Source organism: Mesoplodon bidens, assembly GCF_964165515.1.
Source record: "Mesoplodon bidens genome assembly, chromosome: 9".
Taxonomy (NCBI): domain Eukaryota; kingdom Metazoa; phylum Chordata; class Mammalia; order Artiodactyla; family Ziphiidae; genus Mesoplodon; species Mesoplodon bidens.
In genome coordinates this window covers 85025664-85044123 of record NC_138166.1, presented here as the reverse complement: position 1 = coordinate 85044123, position 18460 = coordinate 85025664, and the positions used below count along the sequence as shown (strand labels likewise).

The following is an 18460-nucleotide window of genomic DNA, read 5'->3' as shown; positions in this document are numbered from 1 at the left end:
TTGGCAGTCTGTATATCTTCTTTGGAGAAGTGTCTATTTAGGTCTTCTGCCCATTTTTGGATTGGGTTGTTTGTTTTTTTGCTATAGAGCTGCATGAGCTGCTTATACATTTTGGAGATTAATCCTTTGTCAGTTGATTGATTTGCAATTATTTTCTCCCATTCTGAGGGTTGTCTTTTGGTCTTGTTTATGGTTTCCTTTGCTGTGCAAAAGCTTTGAAGTTTCATTAGGTCCCATGTGTTTATTTTTGTTTTTATTTCCATTTCTCTAGGAGGTGGGTCCAAAAGGATCTTGCTGTGACTTATGGCATAGAGTGTTCTGCCTATGTTTTCCTCTAAGAGTTTGATAGCTTCTGGCCTTACATTTAGGTCTTTAATCCATTTTGAGCTTATTTTTGTGTATGGTGTTAGGGAATGATCTAATCTCATACTTTTACATGTCCCTGTCCAGTTTTCCCAGCACCACTTACTGAAGAGACTGTCCTTTCTCCATTGTACATTCCTGCCTCCTTTATCAAAGATAAGGTGACCATATGTGTGTGGGTTTATCTCTGGGCTTTCTTTTTTATTATTATTATTAGTTTCTGCTTTATAACAAAGTGAATCAGTCATACATATACATCTGTTCCCACATCACTTCCCTCATGCATCTTCCTCCCTCCCACCCTTCTCTGGGCTTTCTATCCTGTTCCATTGATCTATCTTTCTGTTTTTGTGCCAGTACCATACTGTCTTGATTACTGTAGCTTTGTAGTATAGTCTGAAGTCAGGGCGCCTGATTCCTCCAGCTCCATTTTTCGTTCTCAAGATTGCTTTGGCTATTCGGGGTCTTTTGTGTTTCCATACAAATTGAGAAATTTTTTGTTCCTGTTCTGTGAAAAATGCCAGTGGTAGTTTGATAGGGATTGCATTGAATCTGTAGATTGCTTTGGGTAGTAGAGTCATTTTCACACTGTTGATTCTTCCAATCCAAGAACATGGTATATCTCTCCATCTATTTGTATCATCTTTAATTTCTTTCATCCGTGTCTTATAATTTTCTGCATACAGGTCTTTTGTCTCCTTAGGTAGGTTTATTCCTAGATATTTTATTCTTTTTGTTGCAATGGGAGTGTTTTCTTGATTTCACTTTCAGATTTTTCATCATTAGTGTATAGGAATGCCAGAGATTTCTGTGCATTAATTTTGTATCCTGCTACTTTACCAAACTCATTAATTAGTTCTAGTAGCTTTCTGGTAGCATCTTTAGGGTTCTCTATGTATAGTATCATGTCATCTGCAAACAGTGACAGCTTTACTTCTTTTCCAATTTGGATTCCTTTTATTTCCTTTTCTTCTCTGATTGCTGTGGCTAAAACTTCCAAAACTATATTGAATAAGAGTGGTGAGAGTGGGCAACCTTGTCTTGTTCCTGATCTTAGTGGAAATGGTTTCAGTTTTTCACCATTGAGGACGATGTTGGCTGTGGGTTTGTCATATATGGCCTTTATTATGTTGAGGAAAGTTCCCTCTATGCCTACTTTCTGCAGGGTTTTTATCATAAATGGGTGTTGAATTTTGTCGAAAGCTTTCTCTGCATCTATTGAGATGATCATATAGTTTTTCTCTTTCAATTTGTTAATATGGTGTATCACGTTGATTGTTATTGCATATATTGAAGAATCCTTGCATTCCTGGAATAAACCCCACTTGATCATGGTGTATGATCCTTTTAATGTGCTGTTGGATTCTGTTTGCTAGTATTTTGTTGAGGATTTTTGCATCTATGTTCATCAGTGATATTGGCCTGTAGTTTTCTTTCTTTGTGACATCCTTGTCTGGTTTTGGTATCAGGGTGATGGTGGCCTCGTAGAATGAGTTTCGGAGTGTTCCTCTCTCTGCTATATTTTGGAAGAGTTTGAGAAGGATAGGTGTTAGCTCTTCTCTAAATGTTTGATAGAATTCGCCTGTGAAGCCATCTGGTCCTGGGCTTTTGTTTGTTGGAAGATTTTTGATCACAGTTTCAATTTCAGTGCTTGTGATTGGTCTGTTCATATTTTCTATTTCTTTCTGATTCAGTCTTGGCAGGTTGTGGTGCATTTCTAAGAATTTGTCCATTTCTTCCAGGTTGTCCATTTTATTGACATAGAGTTGCTTGTAGTAATCTCTCATGATCTTTTGTATTTCTGCAGTGTCAGTTGTTACTTCTCCTTTTTCATTTCTAATTCTATTGATTTGAGTCTTCTCCCTTTTTTTCTTGATGAGTCTGGCTAATGGTTTATCAATTTTGTTTATCTTTTCAAAAAACCAGCTTTTAGTTTTAGTTTTATTTAGTTTTATTGATCTTTGCTATCTTTCCCTTCATTTCTTTTTCATTTATTTCTGATCTGATTTTTATGATTTCTTTCCTTCTGTTCTTCTTTCTCTAATTGCTTTAGGTGCAAGGTCAGGTTGTTTATTCAAGATGTTTCCTGTTTCTTAAGGTGGGATTGTATTGCTATAAACTTCTCTCTTAGAACTGCTTTTGCTGCATCCCATAGGTTTTGGGTCGTCGTGTCTCCATTGTCATTTGTTTCTAGGTATTTTTTGATTTCCTTTTTGATTTCTTCAGTGATCACTTCATTATTAAGTAGTGTATTGTTTAACCTCCATGTGTTTGTATTTTTTACAGATCTTTTCCTGTAATTCATATCTAGTCTCATAGCATTGTGGTCGGAAAAGATACTTGATACAATTTCAATTTTCTTAAATTTACAAAGGCTTGATTTGTGACCCAAGATATGATCTATCCTGGAGAATGTTCCATGAGCACTTGAGAAAAATGTGTATTCTGTTGTTCTTGGATGGAATGTCCTATAAATATCAATTAAGTCCATCTTGTTTAGTGTATCATTTAAAGCTTGTGTTTCCTTATTTATTTTCATTTTGGGTGATCTGTCCATTGGTTAAAGTGGGGTGTTAAAGTCCCCTACTATGAATGTGTTAACTGTTGATTTCCCCTTTTATGGCTGTTATATTTGCCTTATGTATTGAGGTGCTCCTGTGTTGGGTGCATAAATATTTACAATTGTTATATCTTCTTCTTGGATCGGTCCCTTGATCGTTATGTAGTGTCCTTCTTTGTCTCTTCTAATAGTCTATTTTAAAGTCTATTTTGTCTGATATGAGAATTGCTACTCCAGCTTTCTTTTGGTTTCCATTTGCATAGAATATCTTTTTCCATCCCCTCACTTTCATTCTGTACGTGTCCTTAGGTCTGAAGTGGGTCTCTTGTAGACAGCAAATATATGGGTCTTATTTTTGGATCCATTCAGCCAGTCTGTGTCTTTTGGTTGGAGCATTTAATCCATTTACCTTTAAGGTAATTATCAATATGTATGCTGCTATTACCGTTTTCTTAATTGTTTTGGGTTTGTTATTGTAGGTCTTTTCCTGGTTTTTTGTTTCCTGCCTAGAGAAGTTCCTTTAGCATTTGTTGTAAAGCTGGTTTGGTGGTGCTGAACTCTCTCAGCTTTTGCTTGTCTGTAAACGTTTCAATTTCTCCATCAAATCTGAATGAGATCCTTGCTGGGTAGAGTAATCTTGGTTGTAGGTTTTTCCTTTTCATCACTTTAAGTATGTCCTACCACACCCTTCTGGCTTTCAGAGTTTCTGCTGAGAAATCAGCTGTTAACCTTATGGGTATTCCCTTGTATGTTATTTGTTGATTTTCTCTTTTAATATTTTTTCTTTGTATTAATTTTTGATAGTTTGATTAATATGTGTCTAGGCATGTTTCTCCTTGGATTTATTCTGTATGGGACTCTGTGCTTCTTGGACTTAATTAACTATTTCCTTTCCCATATTAGGGAAGTTTTCAACTATAATCTCTTCAAATATCTTCCCACTCTGTTTGTTTTTCTCTTCTTCTTCTGGGACCCCTATAATTTGAATGTTGGTGCGTTTAATGTTGTCCCAGAGGTCTCTGAGACTGTCCCCAATTCTTTTTGTTCTTGTTTGTTTATTTCTGCTCTGTGGTAGTAATTACCACTATTTTATATTCCAGGTCACTTATCCATTCTTCTGCCTCAGTTATTCTGCTATTAATTCCTTCTAGAGAATCTTAAATTTCATTTATTGTGTTGTTCATCATTGTTTGTTTGCTCTTTAGTTCTTCTAGGTCCTTGTTAAACTTTTCTTGTATTTTCTCCATTGTATTTCCAAGATTTTGGATCATTTTACTATCATTACTCTGAATTATTTTTCAGGTAGAATGCCTATTTCCTCTTCATTTGTTTGGTCTGGTGGGTTTTTACCTTACTCCTTCATCTGCTGTGTATTTGTCTGTCTTCTCATTTTGTTTAACTTACTGCGCTTGGAGTCTCCTTTTCCCAGGCTGCAGATTTGTCGTTCCCTTGTTTTCGGTGTCTGCCCACAGTGGGTAAGGTTCGTCCAGTGGGTTGTGTAGGCTTCCTGGTGGAGGGGACTGGTGCCTGTGTTCTGGTGGATGAGGCTGGATCTTGTCTTTCTGGTGGGCAGTATCGCGTCTGGTGGTGTGTTTTGGGGTGTCTGTGAACTTATGATTTTAGGCAGCCTCTCTGCTAATGGGTGGGTTTGTGTTTCTGTCTTGCTAGTTGTTTGCAATGGGGTATCCAGACCTGTAGCTTGCTGGTCATTGAGTGGAGCTGGGTCTTAGCGTTGAGATGGAGATTTCTGGGAGAGCTTTCGCCGTTTGATATTACGTGGGGCCGGGAGGTCTCTGGTGGTCCAATGTCCTGAACTTGGCTCTCCCACCTGTGAGGCTCAGGCCTGACACCCGGCCAGAAGACCAAGACCCTGTCAGCCACACAGCTCAGAAGAAAAGGGAGAAAGAAAAAGAAAGAAAGAAAAAATAAAATAAAATAAAATAAAATAATTAAAATAAAAAAGAAAAAAATTATTAAAAATAAAAAAGTAATAAAGAAAAGAAGAGAGCAACCAAACCAATAAGCAAATCCACCAATGATAACAAGCAGTAAAAACTATGCTAAAGGGCTTCCCTGGTGGCGCAGTGGTTGGGAGTCCGCCTGCTGATGCAGGGGACACGGGCTCGTGCCCCGGTCCGGGAGGATCCCACATGCCGCGGAGCGGCTGGGCCCGTGAGCCATGGCCGCTGAGCCTGCGCTTCCGGAGCCAGTGCTCCGCAACGGGAGAGGCCACAACAGTGAGAGGCCCGCGTACCGCAAAAAAAACAAACAAAAAACAAAAAAAACAAAAAAAAAACTATGCTAAAAAAAGAAAAGTGGACAGACAGAACCCTAGGACAAATGGTAAAAGCAAAGGTATACAGACAAAATCACACAAAGAAGCATACACATACACACTCACAAAGAGAGAAAAAGGAAAAAAATATATATAAAAGGAAGAGAGCAACCAAATCAATAAACAAATCTACCAATGATAATAAGCTCTAAATACTAAACTAAGATAAACATAAAATCAGAAACAAATTAGATTCCGAAAGCAAAGCCCATTCTACAGTTGCTCCCAAAGTCCACCATGTCAATTTTGGGATAATTCGTTGTCTATTCAGGTTTTCCACAGATGCGGGGTACATCAAGTTTATTGTGGAGATTTAATCCGCTGCTCCTGAGGCTTCTAGGAGAAATTTCCCCTTCTCTCTTCTTTGTTCACACAGCTCCTGGGGTTCAGCTTTGGATTTGGCCCTGCCTCTGCGTTTAGGTTGCCTGAGGGCTTCTGTTCCCTTTTGGGAAGTCTGAGGTCTTCTGCCAGTGTTCAGTAGGTGTTCTGTAGGAGTTGTTACACATGTAGATGTATTTTTGATGTATTTGTGGGGAGGAAGGTGATCTCCACGTTTTACTCCTCTGCCATCTTGAAGGTCCTAATGATTTTCTGATGTTAAATCAATTTTGTTTGCATTCTTAGGAAAAATGCTACTTGGTTATGATATATAATTCTTTTTATGTATTGGTGGATTCAGGTTGCTGATATTTTGTTAAGGAGTTCCATATGTCTATGTCAGGAGGGATATTGGTCTGTTGTTTTCTGAGAATTTGTCAGGCTTTGTTATCCAGGTAATAATGGCATCTCATCATTAGCTGGGAGGTAGTGTACCCTCATTTATGTTATAAAAGAGTTTGTGAAAGATTGGTATTATTTCTTTAAATATTTGATAGAATTAACCAATGAAGCTGTTGTGACCTTTGCTTTTTTTGTTTGTTTTGTTTTATTTATTTATTTTTTTCCACAAAGCACGTGCATTTTTTTTTCTTTTTTTTAATAACAAATTTAATCAGTTATACATATACATATGTTCCCATATCCCCTCCCTTTTGCGTCTCCCTCCCACCCTCCCTATCCCACCCCTAACCTTTGCTTTTTTTGAGGGAAGATTTTTTTTTTTTTTTTTTTTTTTGCCATACGTGGGCCTCTCACTGCTGTGGCCTCTCCCGTTGCGAGCACAGGCTCCAGACATGCAGGCTCAGCAGCCATGGCTCACAGGCCCAGCCGCTGCACGGCATGTGGGATCTTCCCGGACCGGGGCATGAACCTGTGTCCCCTGCATCAGCAGGCAGACTCTCAACCACTGCGCCACCAGGGAAGCCCTTGAGGGAAGATTTTAAGTAACTAACTCATAGGTTTGTTTAGATTCTCTATTTCTTTGTAAGTCAGGTTTGGTAGTTTGGTATTTCTAGGGATTTTGCCATTTCATCTAAGTTATCTAATTTGTTTGCATATAGTTGTTTATAATATTCTCTTATAATCATTTAAATTCCTTTAGGATCAGTAGTGTTGTCCTTTACTTCATTCCTGATTTTGGTAATTTGTATTCCTTTGCTTTTTTTTTTTTCCCTTGTTTAGCCTAGCTAAAGGTTTGGCAATTTTGTTGAATTTTTTCAAAGAACTAGCTTTGTGTTTTGTTCATTTTTTTCATTGTTATTTTTCTGCATTCTAGTCCATTGATCTTTTCTCCGATCTTTATTTACTTTCTTCTTACTGTGGACTTGGTTTAGTCTTCTTTTTCTAATTTCTTTATTGTGGATACTTAGGTTACTGATTTGAGACCTTTCTTCTTTTCTGGTATAGGTGTTTAGAGCTATAAACTTCCCTCCAAGCATTGTTTTGGCTACATCTCATAAATTTTGATTTACTGTGTTTTTGTTGTCATTCTGTTTCAGATTTTTTCTTGTTTTCCATTTGATTTATTCTGGATACATGGGTTACTTAGAAATAACTTGTTTATTTCCAAATATTGGGGATTTCCTTTATTTTCTGTTGCTAATTTATAATTTACTTCAGTCGTGGTTGGGGAATATGCTTTGATGATTTCTATTCTTTTACATGTATTGAGACTTGTTTTATGACTGGCGTTTAATCTGTCTTTGAGAACTGTCCATATGCACTTGAAAAGAGTGTATTTTATAGTCTCTGGGTTGAATGTTCTAGGTTGCGTTGAGGAATTAAATTGTTCAGGTCCTCTATATCCTTGATGATTTTGTCTAGTTGTTCTATCAGCTATTGGGTAGGTATAGACATCTCCAGCTATTATTGTTAAAAGATCTATTTCTCCTTTAGTGTTAAGTTTTTTTGTTTTTTTTGTGGTACATGGGCCTCTCACTGCTGCGGCCCCTCCCATCGCGGAGCACAGGTTCTGGATGTGCAGGCCCAGTGGCCATGGCTCACGGGCCCAGCTGCCCCGCGGCACGTGGGATCCTCCCGGACTGGGGCACGAACCCACGCCCCCTGCACTGTCAGGTGGACTCCCAACCACTGCGCCACCAGGGAAGCCCTAGTGTTAAGTTTTGCTTCATATATTTTGAGGCTCTGTTGTTAAGTGTGTATATGTTTATCATTGTTATATCATCCTGATGTATTGAGCAGCTTCTCATTATGTCTCTTTTTGTCTCTTATAATATTTTGTCTTAAATTCTCTGACTGGTATTAATATAGCCACTCCTGATCTCTTACGATTAGTTTGCATGGCATACCTTTTCCCATCATTTTACTTTCATCTCATTTGTATCTTTGAATCTAATGTGTATGTCTTGTAGACGGCACATAGTTTGATCTTGCTTTTTTATCCTGTCTGGCAATCTCTATGTTTCGGTTGGGGTGTTTAGACCTTTCACATTTAATATAATTATTGACGTGGTTGTATTTACCTTTGCCATTTTGCTGTTTTTTCTATAGAAGTATCTTGTCTTTTTTGTTCCTTTCTTCCTCTTTGACTGCCTTCTTTTGTGTTAAATAAAATTTTCATTGAATCATTTTAATTCCTCTGTCAGTATTTTTACTGTTTAAAAAGTTGTTTCTCTGGGGATTAGAATATGCATTTTAATTTACCACAATCTACTTCAGGTTGACTAATTTAATTTTAGTAAAATATAGAATCTTTGCTCCAGTATAGTTCTGTTCTCTCCCTGCTCCTGTTTGCTATTATTGTCATGTATATTACATGTATGTGCATTATCCAATAATGCAGTGTTATAATTATTTTTATACAATTTTATGTCCTTTAAATTAGTTAAGAGAAATGAAAAAAATTATTTATAGAATCATTTATATTAACTCACATATTTACCATTTCTGGTGCTCTTTATTTCTCATTGATTATTCATGTCACTGGAGTCAGTCTTTCAGTTTAACAGACTTCGTTTAGTATTTTTTATAAATCAGGTATGTTAGCAATACATTGTCTCAGTCACTGCTTATCTGGGAATGTCCTGTTATTAGCCTTCATTTTTGGAACGTAGTTCTGCTGGATAGAGAATATTTATTTCTTTATTTCAACACTTTGAATATGGCATTCTCTATTTCATTATTTCAGGTGAAAAGCCATTAACTGTATTGTTGCTCCCCTGTACAATGTGATGAGTAGCTTTTATCTTGCTTCTGTCAAGATTTTCTCTTTGTCTTATGCTTTCAGCACTTTGACTATGGTGTGTCTATATGTGGATCTTTTTGTATTTTTCCAACTTGGGATTTGTTGAGCTTCTCAAGTGTGTAGATTAATATTTTAAACAAATTTTGGAAGTTTTTGGTCACTATTTCTCAGGATATTCCTTTTGTCCCTTTGTCTCTCTCCTTTCCTTCTGGGACTCCTATCGTGAAAATGTTGGTACACTTGGTCGTATTCCATAGGTCTCCAAGGCTCTGTTTTTGTTTTTGTTTTTCCTTCATTCTTTGTTTTCCTCAGCTAAATTATCTCAGTTTAACCTGTCCTCAAGTTTACTGGCTTTTTCTACTGTCAGTGCAAATCAGCTGTTGAATTGCAGATTTGAATTTTTTGAAAGTTGTTTCTGAACTCTCTCAGTTTTTTAAAAATTGAAGTATAGTTGATTTACACTACTGTGTTTCAGGTGTACAGCGAAGTGATTCATTCTTTTTTATGGCTGAGTAATAGTCCGTGTGTGTGTGTGTGTGTGTGTGTGTGTATTTTATATATATATATATATATATATATATACACACACATATATGTATATATATATATATGCATATTACCTCTTCTTTATCCATTCATCTGTTGATGGACACTTAGGTTGCTTCCATGTCTTGGCTGTTGTAAATAGTGCTGCTATGAACATTGGGGTGCATGTATCTTTTCGAATTAGAGTTTTTGTCTTTTCTGGTTATATGCCCAAGAATAGGATTGCTGGATCATTTGGTAGCTCTATTTTTAGTTTTTTAAGAAACCGCCATACTGTTTCCCCTACTTACTGGTTGCACCAGTTTACATTCCCACCGACAGTGTAGGAGGGTTCCCTTTTCTCCACACCCTCTCCAGCATTTATTATTTATAGACTTTATTTTTTTATTTTTTTGCGGTACGCAGGCCTCTCACTGTTGTGGCCTCTCCCGTTGCAGAGCACAGGCTCCGGACGCGCAGGCTCAGTGGCCATGGCTCACGGGCCCAGCCACTCCGCAGCATGTGGGATCTTCCCAGACCGGGGCACGAACCCGTGTCCCCTGCATCGGCAGGCGGACTCTCAACCACTGCACCACCAGGGAAGCCCTATTTATAGACTTTTTGATGATAGCCATTCTGACTGGTGTAAAGCAATACCTCCTTGTGGTTTTGATGTGCATTTAATTAGTGATATTGACCATCTTTTCATATGCATGTTGGCCATCTGTATATCTTCTTTGGAAAACTGTCTATGTCATCTGCCCATTTTTTGATTGGGTTGTTTGTTTTTTTGATATTGAGTTTTATGAGCTGTTTGTATATTTTGGAAATTAACCTCTTGTCAGTCACGTTGTTTGCAAATATTTTCTCACATTCTATAGGTTGTATTTTCATTTCGTTGATGGTTTCCTTTGCTGTGCAGAAGCTTTTTTTTTTTTTTTTTTTTTTTTTTTGCAGTACGTGGGCCTCTCACTGCTGTGGCCTCTCCCGCTGCGGAGCACAGGCTCCGGACGCACAGGCCCAGTGGCCATGGCTCACGGGCCCAGCCACTCCGCGGCATGTGGGATCTTCCCGGACCGGGGCACGAACCTGTGTCCCCTGCATCGGCAGGCAGACTCTCAACCACTGCACCACCAGGGAAGCCCTATGCAGAAGCTTTTAAGTTTGATTAGGTCCCATTTGTTTATTTTTGTTTTTTTTTCTTTTGCCTTGGGAGACTGGTCTAAGAAAATATTGCTACTATTTATGTCAGAGAATATTTTGCCTATCTTCTCTTCTAGGAGTTTTATGGTGTCACATCCTATATGTTTCTTTAAAGCATTTTGAGTTTATTTTTGTATATGATATGAAGGAGTGTTCTAATTTCATTGATTTACAAATAGCTGTTCAACTTTCCCAACACCATTTGCTGAAGGCACTGTGTTTTCTCCATCGTATATTCTTGCCTTCTTTGCTGAAGATTAATTGTATGGGTTTGTTTCTGAGCTCTCTATTCTGTTTCATTGATCTATATGTCTGCTTTTGTGCCAATACCACAGTGTTTTGATTAGTGTAGCTTTGTAGTATTGTCTGAAGTCTGGGCGAGTTATACCTCCAGCTTTGTTCTTTTTCCTCAGAATTGCTTTGCCAATTCGGGGCCTTCTGTGATTCCATATAAATTTTAGGATTATTTGTTCTAGTTCTGTGAAAAATGTCATGGGTAATTTGATAGATATAGCATTAAATCTGTAGATTGCTTTCAATAGTATGGCTATTTTAATAATATTAATTCTTCCAATCCAAGAGCATGGGATATCTTTTCATTTCTGTGAATCATCTTCAGTTTCCTTTATCAGTGTCTTAGAGTTCTCAGCATATAGCTCTTTCACCTCCTTGGTTAGGTTCATTCCCGTGTTTGTGTGTGTGTTTGTGTGTGTGTGTGTGTGTGTGTGTGTGTGTGTTTAGTGCGATTTTAAACTTTTTTTTTTATTTTCTGATATTTCATTGTTACTGTAAAGAAATGCAGCAGATTTCTGTATATTAATCTTGTACCCTGCTACCTTGCTAATTCATTTATTAGTTCTAATAGTTTTTGTGTGGAGTCTTTAGGGTTTTCTGTATAGAGTATTGTGTCATCTGCATATAATGACAGCTTTACCTCTTCCCTTCCAATTTGGATACCTTTTATTTCTTTTTCTTGTCTGGTTGCTGAGGCTAGGACTTCCAATAATACGTTGAGTAGCAGTGGTGAGAGTGGGCACCCTTGTGTTGTTCCAGAATTTAGTGGGAAGGCTTTCAGCTTTTCACTGTTGAGTATTGTGTTGGCTCTGGGTTTGTCATAAATGGTTTTTATTATGTTGAGATGTATTCCCCCTGTACCCACTTCAGTGAGAGTTTTCATCGTGAATGATGTTGAATTTTATCACATGCTTTTTCTACATCTATTGAGATGATCATGTGTTTTTTGTCTTTTCTTTGTTGATGTGTTATATCACATTGGTTGATTTGCATATGTTGAACCATCTTTGTGGCCCTGGTAAGAATCCAACTTAATCATGGTGTATGATCCTTTATATGTGTTGCTGGAGTTGGCTTGCTTAAATTTTGTTGAGGATTTTTGCATCTCTATTTGTCAAAGATATTGGCCAGTAATTTTCTTTTTTTTGTAGTGTCTTTGTTTTTGGTATCAGGGTGATGGTGGCTGCATAAACTGACTTTGGGAGTGTGTCCTCCTCTTAAATCTTTTGGAATAATTTGAGAAGGATAGGTATACATTCCTCTTTGTATGTTTGGTTGAATTCCCCAGTTAAGCCATCTGGTCCTGGATTTTGTTTGTGGGGAGTTTTTTGGGGTTTTCTGTTTGTTTTTTATTACAGATTCTATTTCACTTCTAGTGATTGGTCTGTTCAAATTATGTTTTTTCTTGATTCAATTCTGGCTGACTGTATGTTTCTAAAACCTCTTCTGTTTCTTCTCGATTGTTCACTTTGTTGGTTTATAACTGTTCATAGTATTTTCTTATGATATTTTGTATTTCTGCAGTATTGGTTGTTATTTCTCATTTCTTATTTTGTTTATTTGGGTCTTCTCTCTTTTCTTCTTGGTACCCTGGCTACAGGTTTGTCAATTTTGTTTATCCTTTCAAAAAACCAGCTCTTGGTTTTATTGATCTTTTCTATTGTTGTTTTGATCTCTATTTTATTTATTTCCTCTCTGATCTTTATTATTCCCTTCCTTCTAATGACTTTGGCTTTTGTTTATTTTTCTTTTTTCTAATTCTTTTAGGTGGTAGGTTAGGTTATTTGCTTGAGATTTTACTTGTTGCTTGAGAAAGGCCTGTATCGCTCTGAATTTCCCTCATTGAACTACTTTTGCTGCATCCCATAGATTTTGTAAGGTTGTATTTTTATTGTCATTTGTCTCGAGGTATTTTCTGATTTCCTCTTTGATTTCATTGTTGACTCATTGGTTTTTTAGTAGGATGTTGTTTAGTCTCCATGTGATTGTTTTTTCCCATTTTTCTTTCTGTGGTTGATTTCTAGTTTGATACTGTTGTGGTCAGAAAAGATGATTGAAATAATTTCTGTTTTTTAAAATTCATTGAGGCTTGTTTTGTGTCCTCATGTATGGTCTATCCTAGAGAATGTTCCATGAGCACTTGAAAAGAATGTGTATTTTGTTTGTTTTTTGTTTTTTTTGGATGACGTGTCCCATAGATAGCAATTAAGTACATCTGTTCTGTTGTGTCATTTAGGATCTCTCTTGCCTTATTGATTTTCTGTCTGAAAGGTCTGTCCATTGATGTCACTGGGGTGTTAAAGTCTCCTACTATTATTGTATTCCTGTCAATTGCTCCCTTTATGTCTGTTAGTATTTATTTTGTATATTTAGGTGTTCCTACATTGGGTGCATATATATGTTAACAAGTGTAATGTCCTCTTCTTGTATTAATCCCTTTATCATTATATAGTGTCGTTCTTTGTCTTTCTTTTTGGACTTCGTTTTAAAGTCTGTTTTGTCTGATATGAATATCGCTACCCCTGCTTTCTTATTGTTTTCCATTTGCATGAAATATGTTTTTCCATCCCCTCACTTTGAATCTGTGTGACTTTTGCCCTAAAGTGAGTCTCTTATAGGCAGCAAATTGTAGGTACTTGTTTTTTTTTATCTGAGCAGATTTGAAATTTTTATTCTAGTTATGCACTTTCTAAATCCAGAGTTTCTATTTGGTTCCTTTAAAAAAAAAAAAACTCAATCTTTCTCTTTATTGATACTCTCTCGTGGGTGAGGCATGATTATCATGCCTTTAACTTTTTAATTCCCTTTAATTCTTTAGATATGGTTTCTTTTGCTTCTTTGAACATATTTATATTAGTTGACTTAAAGGCTTTGCCTAGTAAATCCAACATCTGGGCTCCCTCAAGAATAATTTCTATTGACTGCTTTTTTTCACTATATATGGGCCATATCTCACTATTTATTTGTGTCATAGCTTTTTGTCAAAAACTGGATATTTAATACACTGTGGTAACTGACAACCTTATTTCCCCCTTTTCCATCCTCAGAGTTTGTTTTTGTTGCTGTGTGTTGTTGTTTGTTTAGTGACTTTCCTGGACTAATTCTGCAGTCCTTATTCTTTGTCATGTGTGGCTACTGAAGTCTGCTTGGTTAGCTGAGTCTTCGGATAATGATTTGACAGATTTTCTTAAAATGGTTTTGACCAACATGTCTCCCATCTTTTTTTCAGTGGGCATTTTGTGTGTTGGGGTATGCATAACTGTGCCTTAGTCTTCCCTTCCTAATTGTGCAGAAACTCAAAGTCAAGCATGGGTGAGAGGCTAGAGCTCTGTAAGCTCTTTCCTGGGTATTTGCACAGTCTTCTAGATCCCCAGGAATATGTCAGAAATTAAAGCCCCTTATGGGCATCTTATTTCTTAGATTTTCTTTTTAAGTTTTTTTGGCCAGACTCTTGTTTGCGTCAACTAGAATCAATACCTGTGGCAACCGCAGTGTTAAGCAATTGCCGCTGTTTTTTGGGACACAAACCTCCTGGGGATAGGGCTTTCCTCACTGAATGTCCTCAGAGTTAGATGAAATAAAAATTAGCTTCAGGGAATTCCCTGGTGGTCCAGTGGTTTGGACTCCACGCTTCCACTGCAGAGTGCATGGGCTCGACCCCTGGTTGGGGAACTGAGATCCCAGATGCTGTGTAGTGTGGCCAAAAAATTAGCTTCATGAATGGGGCTTTTTTAAGGAGCATCATTCAGGTCAAGTAGTGACAGTGCTCTGGGAACAGGGCTTTTGATGGTGCTCCAAATTCATCTGCCTCCTTCAGTGGCTACTAGGCTGCTGGCTTTCATAGCTAGTGTGGTTCTGAGGCCCTGGTTTCCAAGGCTACCATGAAGCTGGGAAGAGGGTATGAAATAGAGCAAGTTAAAATACCAGAAAGCTTACTGTTCTTATGAAGATTCAGCTGTTCCTCTTGAATAAATGTTCCTAGGATTGTTGCAATCCTTTAGCTAACTTCTAGAGTGCTGAAAAAGTTGATTTTGAAAATTTACACCAGTATTCTCATTGCTTTTATGGAGGAGTGTATTTTCAGAGGTCCTTCATTCATAATTCCAAAAGTGCTTCTCATTCTGTCTGTGCTTTTAAAAATATATATATATTTATTTATTTGGTCACGCCGGGTCTTAGTTGCAGCTTGCGGGCTTGTTAGTTGCAGCTTGTGGGCTTGTTAGTTGTGGCTCACTGGCTCCTGAGTGGCAGCACACAGCCCCCTTAGTTGTAGCATATGAACTCTCAGTTGCGGCATGCATGTGGGATCTAATTCCCTGACCAGGGATTGAACTCAGGCCCCCTGCATTGGGAGCATGGAGTCTTAACCACTGTGCCACCAGGGAAGTCCCCCTGTCTGTGCTTTTAGCCACTATGCACATTGCCTCTGTTCTTTATGATATCTAATTATGGCCTATGTATATTTATTGTCAGCCATGAAAGTCCAGTCTTTGATTTCATTGAGAGCTGCTTGCGAAATAAACATGAAATGGTTATTTATGAAGCTGCTTCAGCTATCATCCATCTTCCTAACTGTACTGCAAGGGAGTTGGCACCTGCTGTTTCAGGTTAGTTATATATTTGATAACTGGCTTTTGTTTATTTTCTTATGTTTTTATCTTAAGTTCCATAGGTCTACAGAATAGGTATTTTTGAACCTTAGCTCTGTATATATAGCCTTTACGTTTTGATACATAAATGGTTTGTTTTAGCTGTTTTTTAGTTGCAATTGTACCTCCATATCCTTGGGTTCCACATCCCACCAGTTCAACCCAATCGATTCACGGTTGGTAGAATCCTCAGATGTGGGACCTGCAGATACCAAGGGCTGATTGTGCTACACCATTTTATATAAGGGTCTTTAGCATCCCCAGATTTTGGAATCTGCCAGGGGTCCTGGAAGGTCCGGGGTCCAGTCCCCTGCAGATATGGAGGGGTGACTGTATTTCTTTTTCTGAAGTTATCATTTCCCCATATTAAAACATTTAAGTTTTTACTTAGAAAACAAGTAACTTTAATGCCTTCAGTTCTCCATGTTTAAAAAACCCATTTACTCTTACAACCATAAATGTTCCTACTCTTTAAATTCAGATATTAATGGGTATATTAACTTCTTTAGGGACAACAATAAACTTTGTTTCCTGTATTTACAGTTTTTATGGCTCACCAGGAAGCACGTTTCCTCTTTCTGATGATGTAGTTTTAACGTGAGCGTGTGATGCTGCCATCTGATTTCCTTATGCGTATTTTGAATGTGATCCTTCACGTGCTGTATTTTCAGAAACATGCTATAGGTTGAAATGAGCTATGTTCACAGTGACCTTTTTTTTTTCCCTAGTTCTTCAGCTTTTCTGTAGTTCTCCTAAGCCAGCTTTGAGATACGCAGCTGTGAGGACCTTGAACAAGGTAGGTGTTCCTTTGCTAACTATTGACTTGTATCAGTGTTCAGTTGAGAAACATTAAATATGAAGCATTTGGCTGTCTGTCCAAGGTTAGTAGATATGATTTATGGGCTTCACTTCTGTAGCACCTCACTTGTATTTGCAGCCTTATATATGGCCATTTGTACTATTATTCATGTGCTCAATAGCCACATGTAGTTTAGTGACTATCATATTAGACACTGCAGATATAGAATATTTCTATCATTGCAGGAAGTTCTCTTGGACAGTGCTGGTCTATAGCAATACTATCCAACAGAAACACTATGTGAGTCACATATGCAATTTTAAATTTTATTGTAACCACATTAAATTCATTTTTGATGAGATTAATTTTAAACATATATTTTATTTACCCTAACATTTATAAAATTTATCAACGTGATCAGTATAAAATTATTAGAGATATATTTTACCTTCTGTTTTTTCATACTAAGTCTTTGATATCAGGTGTATATTTTGTATTTACACCATACCTCTGTTTGGAATAACCACATTTCAAAGGCTTAGTAGTCACATATGGTTATTGGCTACCATATTGGACAGCATAAATCTAGAGGATACAGTGCAGAAACACAGAATGAATTAAATAACTGTAAAAATTTTATTTTATTTATTTTTTTAAATATTTATTTATGTGGTTGTGCTGGGTCTCAGTTGCGGCAGGCAGGCTCCTTAGTTGTGGCTCACCAGCTCCTTAGTTGTGGCTCACTGGCTTCTTAGTTGTGGCATGGGAACTCTTAGTTGTGGCATGCATGTGGGATCTAGTTCCCTGACCAGGGATCAAACCTAGGCCCCCTGCATTGGGAGTGCGAAGTCCCAACCACTGTGCCACCAGGGAAGTCCCTAAAAATTTTAAATGAAAGTTTAATGTTGTAGAATACTGGTCTAATGTAACATGTGGTTGACTATAAATTAATTGTATTACCAATTGGAGGAGAGAGAAGTTTAGAGCAGCCATGGAGGGAGGCTTTATAGAACAATATGAATTGTATTTTGAAGAGTTGATATTGGTCCACATTCCTTCATCTATAATCTTGGGACCAGATGTATCTCAGAAATCAGTCTTTTGAGAATTTTAGAGAGGTAATATGGTACCATCTCTTAAATTAATACTAGCCCCTTTCGGCCTAGAGCACTTAGACACATTAGACACGTTAATATTTCTGCTTTATACATATGACTATCCTCACTACATGGAATAAATTAACACTTAGTTTTACATTAGTTTGGGTCATTTTTTGTGTTCAGTGAACTCTGATGGTAATACTTTGCTGAGTTTTCAAAATTTTAGCATTATAGGTAAAGGATTCTATACCAGTATTGGATTAGTCAGAGAGGCAAACATCATCAACAAAAGCAAAGAAGCAGGACAATGACAGACATGTTTCAGTGACCATGAGCAATCCAGTTTGGTTGGAGTTTGCTTGCTTAAATACAGAAGTGTTTTATAAGTGGTAAGATATTACATTTAAGTGTCTTCGAGTAGTGTTTATCATTCTAGGTCCTACTCAGATATTCTAAAATCTAGTAGAATAGATAACCATGAGCACATATACTATAAGGAGGAACAGGACAACTGTAATAAAAGACACACTATGATATTGTTATAAAGGTTATAGAAACCTAGTAAGATAAAGTGCTGTGCTATACTGTAACTAGCAGTTAATCATTTATCAAATTATATATTGTATCTTATTTATTAGTAACATTTATCTTGAAACAATTGCTTTTTAATGTATGTTGTCCCCTTTAGATTTTAAAAAGCCATTTACCTTAATTAAAATTTCCGACCAGTCCCTCCCATCAAGCCTCTTAGAAAGCCTCATCCACCAGAGGGCAGAGAGCAGAAGCAAGAAGAACTACAATCCTGCAGCCTGTGGAACAAAAACCACATTCACAGAAAGATAGACAAGATGAAAAGGCAGAGGGCTATGTACCAGATGAAGGAACAACATAAAACCCCAGAAAAACAACTAAATGCAGTGGAGATAGGCAACCTTCCAGAAAAAGAATTCAGAATAATGATAGTGAAGATGATCCAGGACCTCTGAAAAAGAATGGAGGCAAAGATTGAGAAGATGCAAGAAATGTTTAACAAAGACCTAGAAGAATTA

General features: G+C 37.3%; 1 protein-coding gene across 2 annotated transcripts in view; it reads left to right on the top strand.

Annotated features, from left to right (window-relative positions):
- COPG2 (COPI coat complex subunit gamma 2) overlaps positions 1-18460 on the top strand; it is a 138537-nt gene that overhangs the window by 52180 nt on the left and 67897 nt on the right. For both annotated transcript variants that reach the window (XM_081244782.1, XM_081244783.1), the window contains exons 10-11: positions 15337-15470; positions 16241-16308. In XM_081244782.1, coding sequence (XP_081100908.1) covers positions 15337-15470; positions 16241-16308 — 202 coding nt within the window. The remainder of the gene's footprint in view (positions 1-15336; positions 15471-16240; positions 16309-18460) is intronic.